General features: G+C 42.5%; 1 protein-coding gene across 1 annotated transcript in view; it reads right to left on the bottom strand.

Annotated features, from left to right (window-relative positions):
- Positions 1-20,563, bottom strand: part of UBAC2 (UBA domain containing 2) — a 106,968-nt gene that overhangs the window by 1,305 nt on the left and 85,100 nt on the right. Inside the window, exons 8-9 of the mRNA XM_086615916.1 lie at positions 8,535-8,537; positions 2,371-2,493 (exon numbers count right to left, since the gene is read on the bottom strand). Of these exons, the coding sequence (XP_086472042.1) occupies positions 2,371-2,493; positions 8,535-8,537 (126 nt within the window). The remainder of the gene's footprint in view (positions 1-2,370; positions 2,494-8,534; positions 8,538-20,563) is intronic.

The raw sequence follows: 20,563 nt of genomic DNA on the forward strand, positions 1-20,563 counted from the left end.
AGTGACATATAAAATTAACTATGGCTGTGGGCAGCAGAGAGCATTCGCCATCCAGCTCCAAATGGCCTTGTGACCAGACACCACAGTTCCTACACCTGGGAGTCCTGGGCTGCAGGAGCTGCCTGAGAGCTACCGCTGCGCCTCCTCTGCTTGTATGGAGCCTTGTACAGCAGCAGAGGGAAGGGAGCAGGAACGCAGTAGCGGCTGTCTACATTTCAGGAGGAATCTTCCCAGAGTGCAAGAGCCACGTGCACGCGTGCTGAAAGTACTTTAAATGCCTTTTAAAAGAAAGGTGCCATTAAAAGCAAACTACCCTTCCTCTAAGACACCTCCAGAACTTTCAGTATTTTTAATTTTCTCTGCTTTGGTGGCTTACTGACAAATACACTACTGCCAGGTATGCCTGGCAGTGGAGGTCCTCCTTTTCTTAACCTAAATACACCGTTACAAAACGTTAGAAGACGGCTACCTTGGTTGTCAGAATGTCAAATATGGTACTGATCATTTTTGTGCCTTTCCCCCTTTTTTCCCCCCCTTCACAACCCAATGTCAGTTTCTCACCTTCTTCTAGAGAGAGAAATGAATTGTTACTTTCGACACGCCTGCAACAACAGTGTAACTTCAAACTGGATTTCAAAACCCGTAACTTTCTAAAGTTTCCTCTGTCTGATTTTTCATCTAAGATGGTGTTTTTTATGAGAAAAAGGGCAGGCAGTGGAATAAAAGCTAACCACATACATACATTTCAGAAGAAAGGTTTTTACTGCAGTTGCCATGAATGCTAACCTTAAGAAGTGGTGCATGGAATTGCAATGTTCCCATTTACAGAAATATCCAGCGAGCATCATGGGGAATAGATTGTAACAACAAAAAACTCTTCTCATCTGAGTATATTTTAACCACAGGAACTTAATCCAGCTCCAGGAAACAGAGATGTATACTGGTAATGGTAATTTAAGGTGCTAAGAAACCCACAAGAAATGCAGAGATTTTTGTACCAAAAGCATTGCAAATGCTTGCACATTTTAATATGAAGAACAGAAGAAAACTTTGCATTTCTGTCATTCCAATACGACTTGTGCAGTTATTAGATTACGTTTTTCTTTGCAGGGTAACTAGAGAGCGTTGCAAATGACAGCAATGAGGTCAGCTCTACAACTTCAATGCATGAGAAAATATAAGCGTATATTGCTTTCCTAAATCTTGGCCTAAAGGCTTTGGGTAAGAATCCAGCATAAGTCAGACTAATAACTATTTCATTAGTTCCAGCCCAACAACAGAGGTTCCCATAAGCAGAATTTGTCAATAAAACAAATAAACAAACCAACCCAGCAGGGAAATCTTTTTGTCCACCCCATACCTGGCACTAAATAGGCTTTCAGACTGGCCAAAATTAAATTTCTGGGTTTTGTCTCAGACGGTACCAACATGGGGCTTTTCTATTTTTTTGTTTTCTTTTTTTTTTGGTTGGTTGTGATTTTTTTTTTCCTTCTTTGGATGTAGCTCAGCAGGTTTGCAGTCAAACCCACCAATGCAGTTACAGTTTTGAACATTTTGAACGTAATCTAATATTGAATCGAAACTAGAAACCCGATCATAGCAAGGGAAAGAAAAACCCTTGAAACCTACTCTTGTTGAAGGATAGCAGTGGCCTTAGGCTACAGAATGGCCAATGTAGCTCACTGCAGACAGGCTACAACCTGGAGAACTTGATTGCATGCGATAAATCCCAAATACAGAAACAAGACTAATAATACATTCTTAAATTTCCTAGTAAACCATCCTCTCTTCTGAGAATAAAACTGTCAACAAAAGTCTAAATCCATACAGTGAGTCTAAATCTACACTTGGTAGAAAAGACATAAACTTCTCTGTGGCATCAGTATGTGAAATCAGTCAACCCCCCTTGCTGTTGGAAACATCCAGGTTTTAGACCGAGTGCGTGTTGCAGATCACGGCCGGCGTTAACATTCTTATTTCCAAAAAATTACATGACTGAATTGGAAACTTAAGGTGGAGACCTCAGTGAAGGAAAACTTGCATGTCTACAAGACAAATAATGAAATCTATTTGTCATTCTTCCTTCTTTGAAACATTTATTTTATCAGATTTTAATAGCTCCCACTAGTGAAACTGTCTCATCTTTCAATACAACAGACAAACAGTTACACATAAAAGCAAAAACTCCCAAGTTGATTTGTAACTCTGGTTTGGATGGTAATGACAATTTGCTGTCTCTGTATTGTTACCATTATCTGATATTCTGATTTGTGCTGCTATAGAGAAACTGTGTCAACAGATGATAAAAAATTAGTAGACGTAATTCATAACCAGTTTTTTAATGCCATTTTAAAATACGAAAATGTTTACCTGCTCTTCAGAAACCTCGGTAGGTGGAGGTGTGTCTTGCTCAGACGGGCGATGATCTTGATAATTTGCATTATGTCTATGACGTAATGGAGGAAACAGTCTATTCCAGTTAATCATCCCACCCTGAAACCAGACACTGCTGTCAGTCTTTGCAAAAAGAACTGCAGATTTTTTTAAACAAAAAGATCATCCATCCCACATAACACAAAAGGCAAACGTTTGAGCAAAATATTTTAAACAACAAAAACTGCTGCAGTCTCTTCTGAGGTAAAAACTGGGACTGGTTACTGCTTTACTAGTTATTAGAAGTAATCACTGTAAATTAAGAAAGAGTGCTAACAGGAGGAGAGAAGGATGTTTCACATCCATTGCAGAAGATTTGGTTTACTACAGTGCCAGGTTTCGGAGGCAGAAGGCCCTGCTCTCCTTGCCATTGGAGATTTACCTGGCAAGGGGTGCGACGGCGGGTCCTGCAAGTGCTTTACAAGACTGCCGCTGGGGTTAACCAGGGAAAAGAGCACCAGAAATAAGTGGGAGGGGGAACAAAAAATGGTTTCTCAGCACATCAGCAAAACCACATCAGGAAGTTCAGAACAAGCCCAGCCTTCAGGATTGTGATTTCCGTGCAAGTGATTACGTCTGTGACACCAATGCGAGTGTTACACACAGATCACCTCACCTAACTTCCGCGTATTAAATACCATTGCAAAATCTGGCCACGTTCCAGTGCCAAAACATTTTGTAACTACATAGTAATAATACAAATACACAACAGTAACGTATGTGTGGTGTAAATCACAGAACTGAAAACTTTCTTTCAACAGCCAAGCTTCAAGTCTTGTAACAATAAGTCATTTGGAATATAAAGTACAAATACTAAAGCACAACCTTTATAATTGTCCTGAATCTTAATCTTCATTTTATTAGTTTAAACAGACATTTTTCAAGGGATTTTGTATCACATCAAAACCACAGGCCCTGCAAGTGGTGAAGAAGAGCAAATCCTAAATGTCTCTTTTCTATACAATTGGTTAAAACATCTTTTGCAGTTTGTGTTGTCCTTTTCCTCCTCACCTGCTCCCTCTGTTACTATGGAGAAGATCCCCCTCTCTTTCTGTATATATAGGACATGGGCTTCCTTCCTCTAGTTGCTCTATTTTAGTCCTATACTGTCGTTTCTCAGAAGATCTTCCTCTTAAGAGAGTTTTTTCTTTTCTCTCTCAGCGACGGCTTTTCCTGCCTTTATGTAGCCCTGAGGCATTAAACACTCTCTGCTCAATCAGATCAGCGGCAGCTAACCTCCTCCTAGACCAAAAAAAAAAAAAAAAAAAAGTTTCCTGTACTTTTCTTTGTTTTCCTCCTTTCTCTCCAGAGGAGACCCAACCAGCCCAGACACCACAGGGGGCAGTGCAATAGCACACTTAAAAAAAGCATTTGAGGAGTCAGGAGATTTGAAACGCTAACATGTAAAGTGTTCCAGTCCCTTATGCACTAGAGCGCAGTTTTCCCTGTGAAAACGTGCAACAGCCATGAGTCATCACTGGTTTTCAAGACACAGCTTCCACTGTTAGTAATTTTGAATTTAAAAAATGATTATGTACCTACATTTATATTTTGCATACCGTATAAAACATATGCTTAAGAGTCATGAGGTTTTAATCAGAGGATTCTGTATAAGCCTTGCATTAGCCAAATGGCACAACATAGCAAAAAGGAAAACTGGTTTGTAGTTTAAACCCAGAGAGGGATCTCAGACCTTCTACTAACACCACCACACTACTCCGTGGTCTTGCAAAATCATGTTCTGTACTTTCCCATCTATGATTTCCCCCAACTCAGAATTATGTTGAGTTTTAATTCATTAACTTGGAATTTCCCAAAGTCTACCAAGTTCTATAGTTCAGCAAGAGCGCTGCACTAACGCTGCTTTGCCTGTTTCTATTCTTTTGGAAAGACCTGAGGGGGAGGAAATAATGCTTCCAAGGGTCATTTACATTAAATCGGTGAATTGAAAAATGCTAACAAGGCTACGACACATTTCTCCATCAGAAGTCATACAGAATAATGTGTATGAAATACAAAAAATACAACAAATGAATTAATTTAGCAGCATTCCAGTGTATCTGAAGACTGACACAAATGTACCTTTCCAGCTGTGCCCACAGCTTCACTACTGAGCTGCCTATTCCAGTTTGCTTTTGCATCTTCTCTGTCCTGTGCGCTGTCACATAATGCTAAGAGACTTGTCTACCTCCTTACCCTGAACTTACAATGCATTTTAAATTAATGCATACAGAATTCATTACTTTCAGTTAAAAAAAAAATACAGATTCCTTACTAAGTTAACTATTTAGTTTTGAAGGTTTACAGCAGATATCTTGATAAACTCTAGATGTAGACTGATGTATTCAGAAGAGTTCCATGTGAAGACTACTAACTCTTTCCCAGAAATAACAGACTAGACAAATTAGATCAAAATAGTTGTGAAAAGACCTTTTCAGTTGCCCTCAGTATCTTTTAATTACTTTGAAAACTGTGACAAACATAATTAATCAGTTCTTCACTGTATTAATGAGGTAAGAATATCCAACATACAACAACAAGTATTAAAAGCTGAAACTCTTAATGGTATGTGAACATTGATGTTTAGGATTAATCTCAACATTTCTCATCTGTGTATTACTTTACAAACTGCACCAAAACCAGGCACATTACGCTTCTTGATCCTTAATGGCAAGAAAATTGTTTCCCCTCACAGACTTGCCTCTAGTTACACGACAGACATGCACAAAGTCAGGCTCAAAAGAGCAGAGATTTAGGGAACTGTGGCAGGAACTATGGTATTGATACTGGGGCCAATCCCAACAGAGTAAAGGTAAGGAAAAATTAGGAAGTGCAGCTAATGTCTTGGATCCACAGAAGATGGACATCAAGGCTGTGAATTTCTAGTGTGGATGGTGACTGCATAAAGACCTTCAGACAACCTTAACTATCACTGCAGTGATATGAAGATATTCACATGAAGATCTGTGAATTTTAATTTGACCCAAAGCAAACAGCAAAAAATGTCTTAAAAAGTAAGTAGTAAAAATTCCAGTTAAAAAATATGCAGAAGGAGATTTTCAGACCAATACTTCACCTTGCCTCCCAAAATTTATTTTGCAGACCTCCCCTTCATAATTTTACGATGATTTCTGTATTACAGTGGGTTTTGACCGTGTTAACATACTTACTCTTCGAAAAGTCTGGAAGATTTCCCATGAAGATATCCAATCTGATGAATTTATTTAAGTGATGCTTCTAAACCATCTGACAGTCCCTACTGGGGAACCAGCAAACAATATTTATGCTTTTTACGGTATACTTGAACCCTGGCACCAGCACCCAACAGCACAGGTGAGCTGACACCCATGTCCTTACCCTCCACAGGAGCCTTGTCTCAGATAACAAAGCTCTCTGGAGTGGTCCAAATCAGAGGCAGAAAAGGAGCTCATAATTAAGCAGTGACCCTTCATTATCACGAAGGGTCCAGTATGTAAGCTCCTTTCCTGCAAAGCACTTTCAGTGACAAGGGTCTGCCAGTCTAATCCATTAAATGAAATCCAGGCAGCTCTTCTGTGATTCTAGTTTCTCATACAAAAAAATGAAGTTCAATACTAAATGGTTTGGGGGGCTGGACCTAATATGAGTCAGGACCAGGTAAGGAGGATTTGTTACACCTCGTACATCCAGAGCCAGTTTTAACAACTGACAGGCTATCTTGCACTCAGATTATCTCAGGTGACATTTTTCTTTGTCCTGAATATTAGGTGTCGGGGAGCAGAAAGTGCAGGTGCTGCTCTAAGAGGAAAGGCAAGCTGAGAGCCAAGGGTGACAACAAGGCAAGCAGAGGCACTAGCCTCACTGAAACATGCTGTGTTTCCACAGGATCAAAGTGAGAAGAGAAAAGCAGGTACAGTGACAGTAACCATGGTCAGCCAAAAGTCCAGATCACCAAGCAGGTGTAAGATCAAGCCTAGAAGTCAAGTCCAGTGGGTCAGAGGCAGGGAGGGAGATACACCGGTTGGCACATGCGTATCCACAAAGCTCAGCAAGGACCAAGGGCAAGGACCTGAACTTAAAAACAACTCCCAGTGAAAGTCGGTGAGGCCCCAGCAAGGCTTCTCAGAGGTATTTCTAACCACAGCTTTGTCACAGAAGTCTGCTGCGAGGCTGAAGAGCTGTACTGTACCAGAGCTGGCCCTCAGCACAGGTAGTTAAACCCCTGGAGAGCCTGGTGGTGCACTCGGGGACGTGACATAAACCAACACCTTCCCCCATTCAGTGCTCTGGACAGCAGCCACTTGTCACTTTATCTACGCAAAGGTAAGATTTCTTGTTCATGCCTGCTTCCTTAGTCCAATTATTGCATCCAATTGTATGAATGCTGCAAGATTTACTACAGCAAAAGGAAATTATTTTTTTTTTCATATTTAATTCCTCCATTGCTTTGTTTTTGCTGCAGGATGAGAGGCTGAAGAAGCCTTCTCTGCTTATGGCATGAAAACAGCACCAAGCTCACTGTAGTCAAGAGGCAGAAGGTTCTCATCAACTCGCATGCACTGGTCCCAGTCCCTGTAGTGGGATGCTGTGATGAACTTTCAGTCTCCATTGCCAGCTGTCACACTTGTTTTCACGGCCTTAATCAGAAACTCTGTTTTGGAAGTCCTGACTGCTGTGCTACTAAAGAGAGACAAGCACTGAAAAATTCAGTCTACAGACTATCATTCATAAAAATACTTTGTACAAATCAGTGACTGGGCCCATATTTCTGTCCGTAACATTGTCTTCCACATGTGATCAGGAAACACCCTTGACAAAAAGACTGCTTCATTAATTATTTGACAAGACGAGTGATGGACACACTTAAGAAGGCCTATAAGCCTTTCTTTCTCCCTTAGGTTGTAATTTTTTAACTAAAGAAAAATTCAGCTTCCTTTCGTTTAGCAGTGCAAAGAGAAGGTGAATTGGTTAATTGTAAATTCTTTGTTACTGTCCGATAGGAGACAAACGTAGCAAGGAGATAATTTCATTGGTCTCTGATAAATCACTACTAGAAGTGGATTAGGAGAACACCAGTAATGTTGGAACTTCTCTTACAGGAAGACGACAAACCAGTCACAAGTTCAGATGACCAAAGAATGAGATTTAAGAATGGACTAGATAAAGGGAATGGGAAAATAGCAGCTCTTCATCGCAGAAAAGGTTGTAAGGAAATGCCATATTGATGACTTATTCTTGGATAGCTTCCAGGGCTTTACGTACTGAAGTTGTGCCTTATGAGGTCACATCCTTGATGTCTTTTTTTGTTTTGGGTTGGTTTTTGTTTTTTTTTTTTCATGGTGTCTGGGACAATACTGTTTCCAAGGAAAGGAGTATACTACAGAGTAAGGAAGAGACATTCATTCCAGTCTAGAGCTAGCAAATGTCTCTGATTGTACAGCTTGCTAAACCCTCAGTTATGACATTTCTTTCCACGTAATCTCCTTCCTCTCTTTGAAAAGGCAGCTCTACCTGTTTCCCATATACATATCTGTGCCATAGCACGTTTTGTAAAAGCACTTCTTATCCAAAGCCTGACAGTTAAAAATACTGTATTATGGACAATTAACAAATACCCAGTTAAGTAGCTGTCACATCTGCACATACTTTAAGTATATTAATTTAAAAAGAAATGAAAGAAAATGCTCTATAAAAGTCCTCTTGAAAGTGATGCATGTGGTTAAGATATTTTGATAATGTTATCTCACGTATATGGTTAATGCCAACTCGCCATCTGCTTGCACAAACAGGAAGCACCTCCTGATATCTGTCCTGTTCACCTTTTCTTAACATAACAACCACAGCGAAAGAAAAAAAAAAAAGAAAGGAAATTGCTTTGCTTCATCTTCTAAAGTAACATTTTTAAAGTCTGCTACTCTGCGTAGCAGCCATTACTTGGTACAGACATAAATATTGTCTTACTTCTTTCATCTAAAGCTTCATTTAAAAAAAATCTTGTGTACTGAAAGCAAGAAACACTTTTTTGCTTTTCAGACATAAATTTTTCTACAAATTATTGACTCCAAAGTACACGTACTGATGATATAAGCAAAGAAAAAGTGTAGCCGTGAATGACACAATACCTGCTGCCCCAGTATCTGAACACTGCGTAAGAAAGATCAATGGCAATGGTGAAATTTCCAGCAGACTTATCCAAATGTCTAGCCTGCCTCTTTTGTGAGGACAAAACCCTGTTTGGTTTGGGTTTTTTTTTACTTTAATAACATCCGTTTTTTTGAAAGGGGGTAGGAATGTAACAGTATTAGTGTTGTGAGCATTGTTCTTAATGATGGAAAGAATTTTTCACCAAGAAAAGCACTCTGGCAATTTCTAATTATACTCCAATTTTCTATGGAAATTTATCCTACAGACAAGTGTCTTTAGCCAAGAGGCTCTGTCTCCAAATCTTAGTTGCTGCATCCTGAACTTTGATGCCTTCATTGTCCCAGAGGAACTTATGTGTCGCAGAAGTTCTGAAATCCACATGTGGTCTTTTCTGAAGCCTGATCAGCTATTTCCTTTGAAATCTAGGAGGAACACCTTAATCTGGCCTCTGAAGCTGTGTGAGAGACAATGGAAGGGATTTCAGCACAGGCACCATGCAGCAGAAGCCAGAAATGCCAATGGGCAGGCCTGTCTGCTCCTTGGGGGTGAGGTGGGAATGGTTGCTTCTGCTACGGCGTTCAAGGGAGGTGCAGAGAGTTGTGAAGGCTTCCTCGCGTACTCGTGCAAGCCCAAGCACTTGGCCTTGCAGACCGCTGCTTGTCACACACGGCAGGAAGGGGTGCTGTTATTTGACTCAGACACACAACTGGCTGGCAGGCGGTGAAGAGCTGCGTAGGTGCTCCCAAAAACTGGCGGTTAGCTCAGAAGACTGAAAGATTCAGACTACTCTGCGTTTAACCTGTTACGGTAAGAGTAAATACCCATTCCGTACCAAACTGTGCATCGTGGTAACGTTCACTTTTCAGTACTGCTGTGATGCAGTAACTCAGCCAGAAAGTGATGGATCACTATGCCAAGAAGAAAGAAGATATTTCGTACAAAGCTGAAGTTGAAAGCTGGCATTTTTGAGAACTAACATTCCTCTAATATAAGGGAAGCGTGGATCAGGATCCTCAGACTTTTTTTGTAATAATAAATGGGGATTTGGATCTTCCCTAGACAGCAGAGGCAGGCCTTCAACCACCTTTTCAAAGCACTTCCTTTTCCAAACTTCCTGGCTTCACTTCATCCAAATAGGACTCTTGCTGGCGCTGTGACATCACAGATATGGTCATGGCTACATCAGTTGAAAACATTGGCAGTGGAGCTTGTCACTTTTTCCCCAAAGAAATCTCAGGTATATATTGAAAAGCAAGTTCCCATTATTAAAAAATAATCATTATAAGTGAGTGCCTTCTGAGAGGTGAAGCTGTCAATTGTAATCAGCACCTGAATTTTAAAGGAATGACATGATTCGGAGCTGGTTTTACATTGGGCATTCAACACTTGGCTGGGTGAGATAATTTGAAGGCAGCGGGGAGGTGTCAAGTGTGCCAAATGCTGAAGGCAGGTCCACCAGCATGAACATGGAGTTTGTACTTGAGGAAATAACGTTACCTCAATTTTAGACATTTTACACAAAAGAGACAGTTCTAACCCTTAACGGGAATTGATCAGGCAACAGAGAATTAAATACTTTGGAAATGCTTGGGGAGGTTTGTATGCCAGGAGTTTTCGTATGGGGAACTGCCTCAAGTTAAATTGTCAGAGGAGGAGAATATAGAACAACCACATAGGACAACAAACATACTCTATTTCTCAAAAAAATATTTGCTTTGATACAAGACAGTATTTTCCTTTAGGAAGTTGTTCAATCACTGTATCAACCACTGCTTCTCTAGGGAAATTGATTACAAATATTGAATCAAATTCAAAGGTTATAGCTCAAAAGCCCAGTCAGACAGAAAGAGAATTGCGTAATTCCAGTCCAATAAAAAAATGATAGTTCGATGTGTGAGCAGGGTGCTACCGAGGTGTAGGAGTCAGAGACAGCCTTGTGACTATGACAACTGGCTGTTAATGAGACACATTCAGCTTATTCAAGTAGTACTTCTAGTGTCTATCAGCTTGTAGAATCGCCAATTTCCACGAAAAAGACAGAAAAATAAACCAGTAGTCTGTAGAGAAAATAGTCATAAACTGTTCATTACCTAGCTGAGCACCCTGAAAAGGCAACATTTGTAATTTCACACCTAGAATCCATTAAAAAAGTTGTTCAGAAAAAGAAAACAGAAATATCTAAATAGAAGCGGGTTATTAACTGCTGCAAATATGTTACTGAAATGAAACAGTAAAAAAACAGAATTCACAGATGCCACATCAGCAGTATATCAGCAGTATATGCAGTTTTCACACGCAACAACCTCTAAGAGTAAAGCTCCCCTTTTGAAATAAAAAGTCTTATTCTCAACACAAAGAAAACATCATTAAGCAATTACAGAGAATAATAAAGATTTGAAAATGCCAGAAGAATGCCGAAAAGCAAAGGATGAGTTAAAGACTCACTGAGGTCTGAAGGAGCAGATACTGTTTTCTCCACAAAAATGGAAGCTGTCTGTGATTTCAAAAAAGGCTTGGGGTGTGTCCACATGTGTACATCAACATGCAGAGGAAGGGAAGAATGAAGGAATAACGAGCCTAAATTTAGCCACAATGATTATTGCTGCAGCATACGTGCTTAATTCATGGGCTGAAATAAACCCATAAATCACTTATTAGTTAACAGAATTCTTCAAAAATAAGATGTCAGCTCTTGTACACACAAATCTCGGGAGTCTCAGCTCTAAGAACTTTTTTATCCTATTGGTATCCTACATATAGTTGTCTTTGAGGTTTATGGCAAAGTTGCTAAAGGCAGTTTCTATTTAATGATGTCACAAAATCCTGAAGTAGCCTTAGGTAACACAGACTAGTTGGATTGAAAACCTAATTAGAGAAGACAACTTTGGTAACACTTGGCTGAAAATCTCACCCGTTTATTCAGGTAAAACAGTCTGCTAGATTCCTTCTGGACAATAATATGTACATCTGTGGAAGAACATGAACAAACTGCTTCCATCCAAAGTCCTGGCTGTGAGAGCAAGAGTTTATATGGACCCGGCAATGTATAAAGGTTGCAGAAGGTCTTCTGGGTTCAAAAGGTCTGTTTGAAGGACTTCTTGTTGGTACGCAAACTTATGAAATTATTCAGAAAGACTTCACCAAAGTGGCATCTCTTAATGCCAGTGGGAGAGCTAAAGAATATACTTAGTTCTGGTTCTTAAACTTGTTTGAGAGGCAGAAATGGACTGTTTGGGAATATATTCACTGAGGGATTTTCTTCTACCATTGTGAATGAGGATAACATTCCTGAGAGCAAATTATTGTGCTAGGAAAATCTTCACTCCATTAATTAACTTTTTTCTCAGGTCAGGAGTTTACTGCTTAAGATATAACCAGAAGGTAAATCAGCAATCCAGTCTCCTAGTCCATACTTGACAAAATGTGAAACTTGCATATTAATCAGGATACGAGGTTCCCCATAACAATAAAGACACTCGGTATGCCTACCCACAGAGCATCTCTCCAGTGTCCCAGGAGAAAGACATCTAACGAATGAACAATTAGAGGAAGCCACATTGTTATAGAAGTAATCTGGTCTTTTTAAGCACAAGAATATAATATAGAGATCCTATGTGATATGAACCAAAGGAGAGTCTGAACACAAAGAAAAGTAATGGCAGTTGAAATAGAAGGAAAAAAAGACAGAAGGGAAAAGACAATAAGCTTAAAGTGGAGGATGGGGCAGAAAAGAGATAATGAAATGAGGATTTCCATCTATTGTAATTACAGAATTTAAATTTACAATTAAATCTGGCCAAAGACATCAAGGGCAAGAAGAAAAGCTTCTATAGGTATGTCAGTGATAAAAGGAGGACTAGGGAAAAGGAAGGATACGGGAGACCTGGTTACCCAGGATATGGAGAAGGCGGAGGTACTCAATGACATTTTGCCTCAGCCTTCACTGGCAAGAGCTCCAGTCACACTACCCAAGACACAGAAGGCAAAGGCAGGGACTGGGAGAATGAAGAACTGCCCACCGTAGGAGAAGATCAGGTTTGAGACCATCTAAAGAACCTGAAGGTGGACAAGTCCATGGGACCTGATGAAGTGCATGCACGGGACCTGAGGGAACTGGCAGATGAAGTTGCTAAACCATTATCCACCATATTTGAGAAGTCATGGCAGTCTGGTGAAGTTCCCACTGACTGGAAAAGGAGAAACATAGCCCTCATATTTAAAAAGGGAAAAAAAGAAGACCCAGGGAACTACAGGCCAGTCAGTCTCATCTCTGTGCCCGGCAAGATCATGGAGCAGATCCTCCTGGCAACTATGCTAAGGCATATGGAAAATAAGGGGGTAACTGATGACAGCCAACATGGTTTCACTAAGGGCAAATCCTGCCTGACTAATTTGTTGGCCTTCTACAATGGGGTTACAGTGTTGGTGGGTAAGGGAAGAGCAACCGACATCATCTACCTGGACTTGACCAAAGCATTTGACACTATCCCACAGGACAGCCTTGTCTCTAAACTGGAGAGACACGGATTTGATGGATGGACCACTCAGTGGATAAGGAATTGGCTGATGGTTGCACTCAAAAAGTTGCAGTCAATGGCTTGATGTCCAAGTGGAGGTCAGTGACGATCGTGTTCCTCGGGGGTCAGTACTGGGGCTGGAGCTATTTAACATCTTTGTCAGTGACATGGACAGTGGAATTGAGTGCAAGTTTGCTGATGACACCAAGCTGTGTGGTGTGGCTGACGCGCTGGAGGGAAGGGATGCCATCCAGAGGGACCTGGACAGGCTGGAGAGGTGAGCCTGTGAGAACTTCATGAAGTTCAACAAGGCCAAGTGCAAGGTCCTGTATGTGGGTCGGGGCAATCCCAAGCACAAGTACAGGCTGGGTAGAGAATGGATTGAGAGCAGCCCTGAGGAAAAGGACTTGGGAGTGCTGGTGGATGAGAAGCTTAACATGAGCAGGCAATGTGCACTGGCAGCCCAGAAAGCCAACCGTATCCTGGGCTGCATCAAAAGAAGCGTGGCCAGCAGGTCGAGGGAGGTGATTCTGCCCCTCTACTCTGCTCTCATGAGACCCCACCTCGAATACTGTGTTCAGCTCTGGAGTCCCCAACACAAGAAGGACATGGAACTGCTGGAGCGAGTCCAGAGGAGGGCCACGGGGATGATCTGAGGTCTGGAACACCTCTCCTATGAAGACAGGCTGAGAGAGTTGGGGTTGCTCAGCCTGGAGAAGAGAAGGTGATCTTATTGCAGCCTTCCAGTACCTAAAGGGGGCCTACAGGAAAGCTGGAGAGGGATTTTTTACAAGGGCATGTAGTGATAGGACAAAAGGCAATGGCTTTAAACTGAAAGAGGGGAGATTTAGATTGGATATAAGGAAGACATTTTTTACACTGAGGGTGGTGAGGCACTGGAACAGGTTTCCCAGAGAAGTTGTGGATGTCCCATCCCTGGAAGTGTTCAAGGTCAGGTTGGATGACTCTTTGAGCAACCTGGTGTAGTGGAAGATGTCCCTGCCTATGGCAGCGGAGTTTGAACTAGATGATCTTTGAAGTCCCCTACAACCCAAACCATTCTATGATATATGGCTGTAGGCTTACCATATAGTATGGAGCAACCCAGTGAAGCTCTCTTCTGAGCCAAGAAACTTAAAAGGAACCAAGAAGCAGGCAATATGGTGTCTTTAATATGCTCCGCACGAATGAAGGTAAAAACACTCTGCAGATACAGAAAACATTTTTTCAAGAGGAAGGGACTGAGGTTCATATACTGCCCCCCCCTCCCCTCCCCCAAATAGGCACAGGGATGAGCCCTCAAAGGAGAAGTGGTATTTAGTTGCCAACAGAAGGTGCTGACCACTTTTTCTGCAACTTTCCATCACCTTCCACATTTGTCTTTAGTGACAACAGTATTGTCAATAATACCTGGGCATGGACTCCTCCCTTATTTATTTGCAATTTGGTTATCTGCCTGCCTCCTTCTAAGTTTCTCAATAGGAAGTGAAAGTCAAGTTGACTCCCTGCTACCACACTGGTGAACAAATGCAGCAGTTACTTCCCTTTTCCCACCGGGCCTTTCATTCGATTTACAGAAAGATAAACTTTAGAACAATGCCAGGAAGTGAGAGAGATCAAGAAATAGAAAAGTTAGGAGAGGAAGCCCAAAATATTAATTGATATTACAGCACCAAAAGGATAAAATAGTGCCCAAAGACCTCAACTACATCCTATTTGAATGAGAGAAAGGCAAAAAGACATCTATCCCTAAAATCCTATAAGCTTCATGATGCATCAGCAAATGATTACTGGTGGTGAGACACGATGGGAGAGAACTTACCCCAAAGTGACGTAGGGTGTTTTACAGAAGCAAACACAAAGTAGGGGAAGCAATGGAGATGAAGGGAAAGAGATGATGAAAACGTGGGAGGAAAATGCCATAGTGGGGAATCATAGAATCATAGAGTCATAGAATGGTTAGGGTTGGAAGGAACCTCAAAGATCATCTAGTTCAAACTCCGCTGCCATGGGCAGGGAAACCCTCCACTACACCAGGTTGCCCAAAGCCTCATCCAACCTGGCCTTGAACACTTCCAGGGATGGGGCATCCACAACTTCTCTGGGCAACCTGTTCCAGTACCTCACTACCCTCTGAGTAAAAAATTTCTTCCTTAGATCTAATCTAAATCTCCCCTCTTTCAGTTTAAAGTCATTGCCCCGTGTCCTATCACTACATGCTCTTGTAAAAAGTCCCTCTCCAGCCTTCCTGTAGGTCCCCTTTAGGTACTGGAAGGCTGCAATAAGATCACCCCGGAGCCTTCTCTTCTCCAGGCTGAACAGCCCCAACTCTCTCAGCCTGTCTTCATAGCAGAGGTGTTCTCAGCAGCAGGAATGAAAATGTGAAAGTGGTATGAAGGGGAAAAAGATATTAGATTAATGGGAAAAAAAGAAAAATAGGATAAACTATTCAAATTAGAAAAGAGGATAGACAAAAGAGTGTGAAATAAAAGAACTAAAGTTTTAAAAGCAGTAACAAAATAGCAAGCAGGTATTTTTTGAGGGAATGAACACATATGGCACACATTTTATTCTACGGCCTGAAAAGGTGCATGGAGGTAACGCTGTGCAATTTTCCACTTGTGACAAGTTCATAATTTCTCAGGATTATCCATGGAAAAAAAAAAAGAACAAAATGTGTTCAATATGCACACTACCATCTGTTTAAGGGCTGTATCCACAGCAACTAGAAACCAAGACAAAAATCAGTCATCAGGTAACCACACTCCTCTGAGAAACTAGCACGTAGGACAATTTTTTCAGTTTCTAACAACATATTCAGACGCAGTAACACTCAACATTTAAGGGCTAAAATGAGGTACATCAAGTAATGAAGCTGGTGGTTTATGTTCAAATTCTTCCACATACTCAATCTACTCCTTGATGTTATGTGTGTCTGACAACCCAGCTCTCACATGCACAGCTCTGTGCTTCAGGCTCTTTCCTCCAGACCAGAACATTTCAGCTAGAGAAAGACTGGGAAAGGTAAAGCTCAAAGAGTTGCCAGAAAAGAAATTTTGAGGTTGGTTTTTTTTTTGCTTTGTAGAAAGCATCCAAAGTGAATTTTGCTTTGGATAAAAGCTCAGTGAACAGCAGAGGGAAAAAAAAGATAAAATTATTTACATTGCAGTATCTTGGAGGTACAGTAAAAACAACTTATGAGAAACATTTTTCCCTGTTTTGTTGGTTTTGTGGGTTTTTTTTAAACTTTTACTCTTTTTGTGTTGGTTTGCATAACTTGTCAGGCTCACATTCTTCAGAATCTCTTGCAAAGACTTGAAGAATAAGCTTATTAAAGCATCTAATAAGGGGAAGGGGAGACGAGGAGGGGGTGTCGCTCTCTACGTCAGCAACCAGCTGGAGTGCGTGGAGCTTCGCCTGGGGTCGGAGGATGAGCTGACAGAGAGCTTATGGGTCAAGATTAGAGGACGGGGACGGATAGGGGATGTTACGGTAGGGGTCTGTTACAGGCCACCTGGCCAGGAGGACAGAGCAGATGAGGCGCTTTATAGCCAGATAGGAGCAGCCTCGCGGTCACAAGCCCTGGTCCTCATGGGGGACTTCAACCATCCTGACATCTGTTGGAGAGACAATACGGCAGGGCACAGGCAGTCCAGGAGGTTCCTGGAATGCGTGGATGACAACTTCCTCCTGCAGGTGATAGAGGAGCCGACAAGGAGGGGTGCCATGCTTGACCTTGTGCTCACCAACAGGGAGGGACTGGTGGGCGACGTGAAACTTAAGGATAGCCTTGGCTGCAGTGACCACGACACGGTGGAGTTCAAGATCCATGGGGCAGCAAGGAAACCATTCAGCAAGCTCTGTACCCTAGACTTCAAGAAGGCGGACTTCGGCCTCTTCAAGGACTTGATGGGCAAAGTGCCGTGGGAGGCGGCCCTGGAGGGACGAGGAGCCCAGGAAAGTTGGTCCACATTCAAGGAGCACCTCCTCCAAGCTCAGCAGAGGTACATCCCGATGAAGAACAAGTCGGGCAAAAAGACCAGGAGGCCTGCGTGGATGAGCAAGGAGCTCCTGGACCAACTGAAAATGAAGAGGTTAGCCTACAGAGGGTGGAAGCGGAGACAGATAGCCTGGGAGGAATACAGAGAAGCTGTATGAGTGACCAGGGATCAAGTGAGGAAGGCTAAAGCCCTGAAGGAAGTGAATTTGGCAAGGGATATAAAAAGCAATAAGAAATGCTTCTATAGGTATGTAGGGGACAAAAGGAAGTCCAAGGAGAATGTAGGCCCCCTCCGGAAGGATACTGGTGCTCTGGTCACCCGGGACATAGAGAAGGCTGAGGTACTCAATGAATTTTTTGCCTCAGTCTTCACTGATAAAGCCTCTTGTCTTACCACCCAAGCTGTGGAAAGAACTAGCAGGGACTGTGAGGATGAACCACCGCCCACTGTACTTGAAGAGCAGGTTCGGGAACATCTGAGGAACTTGAAGGTGCACAAGTCCATGGGACCTGATGAGATCCATCCGCGGGTCCTGAAGGAACTGGCAGATGAAGTTGCCAAGCCACTGGCCATTGTATTTGAGAAGTCGTGGCGGTCTGGCGAGGTCCCCGATGACTGGAAGAGAGGGAACATGACCCCCATTTTTAAAAAGGGGAACAAGGAGGACCCGGGCAACTACAGGCCGGTCAGCCTCACCTCTGTGCCTGGCAAGGTCATGGAGCAGATTCTCCTGGGAACCATGCTAAGGCACATGGAGAGCAAGGAGGTGGTGGGTGACAGCCAACATGGCTTCACCAAAGGCAGATCGTGCCTGACCAACTTGGTGGCCTTTTACGATGGGGTGACAGCATCGGTGGACAAGGGTCGACCAACGGATGTCATCTACCTGGACTTGTGCAAAGCTTTTGACACTGTCCCGCATGACATTCTTCTCTCTAAACTAGAGAGGCATGGGTTTGATGGATGGACCACTCGGTGGATAAGGAATTGGCTCAATGGCCGCACTCAGAGAGTAGTGGTCAACGGCTCGATGTCCAAGTGGAGACCGGTCACGAGTGGCGTCCCTCAGGGGTCTGTGTTGGGCCCGGCCCTCTTCAACATCTTTGTCGGTGACGTGGACAGTGGCATGGAGTGCACCCTCAGCAAGTTCGCCGATGACACCAAGCTGTGTGGTGCCGTCGACACGCTGGAAGGGAGGGATGCCATCCAGAGGGACCTCGACAGGCTGGAGAGGTGGGCCCGTACCAACCTCATGAAGTTTAACCAGGCCAAATGCAAGGTCCTACATCTGGGTCGTGGCAATCCCAGGCACAAATACAGACTGGGTGGAGAATGGATCGTGAGCAGCCCTGAGGAGAAGGACTTGGGAGTACTGGTGGACGAGAAGCTCAATATGAGCCGGCAATGTGCTCTTGCGGCCCAGAAGGCCAACCGCGTCCTGGGCTGCATCAAGAGGAGCGTGGCCAGCAGGTCGAGGGAGGTGATTCTCCCCCTCTACTCTGCCCTCGTGAGACCTCACTTGGAGTATTGCGTCCAGTTCTGGAGTCCCCAACATAAGAAGGACATGGACCAGTTGGAGAGGGTTCAGAGGAGGGTCACGAAGATGATAAGAGGGCTGGAGCACCTTTCCTATGAGGACAGGCTGAAAGAGTTGGGGCTGTTCAGCCTGGAGAAGAGGAGGCTCCGGGGTGACCTTATAGCGGTCTTCCAGTACCTCAAGGGGGCCTACAAGAAAGATGGGGAGAGGCTGTTCAGGAGGGCCAGTTGTGATAGGACAAGGGGTAATGGTTTTAAAATAGAGGGAGGTAGATTCAGGTTGGATATTAGGAAAAAATTTTTTACCATGAGAGTTGTAGAACACTGGAACAGGTTGCCCAGAGAGGTGGTGGATGCTCCATCCCTGGAGACGTTCAAGGCCCGGTTGGATGAGGCCCTGAGCAACCTGATCTAGTTGGAGATATCCCTGTTCCTTGCAGGGGGGTTGGACTAGATGACCTTTGAAGGTCCCTTCCAGCCCTAACGATTCTATGATTCTATGATCTACTTAAGAAAGCAGCCTCCTTATAGCTAGAATAGAATTGGCCACATTGCGCAGACAATGGAGCACCATTAAAGACACCTATCATGTTCTTGTGTTCTCCTTCCATGTGCTACCGATATGCAGGGAAACTGCATTATCTCTTTCTCAAACAGATGAAGCAAGAGTAAAGGAGTAGGAGGAATGAGCAGAGTACCTTCTCAAGTGGCAGCTAAACAAAATGGTTGCACTACAGCATACAGAGGAAAGTTAAAGTTCACTTCCCTCGCCAAACAAAACAGAAAGCAGGTGAGAAAATGTTTATTTATCTCACCTACGGCACATTATCTACAGACAGCATATTGGGACTCCAGAAATCTGCACAATATTCTCCTAGAATATAATTCAAAGTCATATTTGATGACTGAGAGATACTTTGCAGCTTTTATTATTCTCAGGTTCTCAAAAAAAAAAATCCCTAAGAAACTTATCTGCATTCTTTATCAGCTTCACTCCCACAGGTAAAATTATCATCTAAATTCCATCTGTAACGTGATCTGTTCAACACCACTGTCTTCAAATTATACCTTTCCAGGCCTCGAAAGGCAAAAGAATTTCCCGAGTACAGCAATCCAGAAAACAGTTTTCAATTTTTTAAATATTATTTTGAGATTGAAATTATCCTGCTTTCATTTTACCACTACACCTCAACATTTGTGAACGATGTTTTTTGTGATTTAGTTCATGACCAGTAAATTCTATGAGTGAGTCATTAAAAAAAAGGCTGGTCAAAAGCTTTCATGACACATCTTTTCTGAAGAGCCTCTCTGAAAAATTCATACGTTGATCCTTTCGCCTCTGGAGCACTGCTTTCGCAAATTATCACTATCACTTAACGAAATGCTGCACTCAAGTTAAAGGCTAAACATGAAGGTAACTTGAAAGTGTTTCAGCAACTTGTAAAGGGAAGCATCTTACTGATGTTCAAACAATGTTCATTTATTTTACTTAAACCCCTCCGCCTTTTTAAAGAACTCCATTTGAAGTCAAACATGAAAAGACTTTTTTCCACTCTCATTGTTCATAGCCTAAGGAAAGGAGAAGATGAGAAGAAAATGTTATCAACTCTTACCATTTACTGTTCTGAACTTATTTACCACTTTTTGCAACTAAACATATACTATAAAGATCGTCCTTCATAACTGGAAATGGCTTCTTCCTCCTATCTGCAGAAACTTGGCTGCACTCTTCCCAGCAGCTGGTAGTCCAACAGACACTTTCAATTCAGTTTCTATTACAATGACAACGTTCAAGAATTGAGTAACTTCTAATTCAGTTCTTATGTTAAAACTGAGTAACGTTCTAATGGGAATAGTGAAAAGTAGATTAGGATCTTTCCACCTGAGGAAAAATTTCATCAGACTGAAATGTTAAGATGTCAAGGAGAACAAAATTATGTTATCAGGGACTGG

The sequence above is a fragment of the Tauraco erythrolophus genome, chromosome 1 (genome assembly GCF_009769465.1).
Source record: "Tauraco erythrolophus isolate bTauEry1 chromosome 1, bTauEry1.pri, whole genome shotgun sequence".
Classification (NCBI taxonomy): Eukaryota; Metazoa; Chordata; class Aves; order Musophagiformes; family Musophagidae; genus Tauraco; species Tauraco erythrolophus.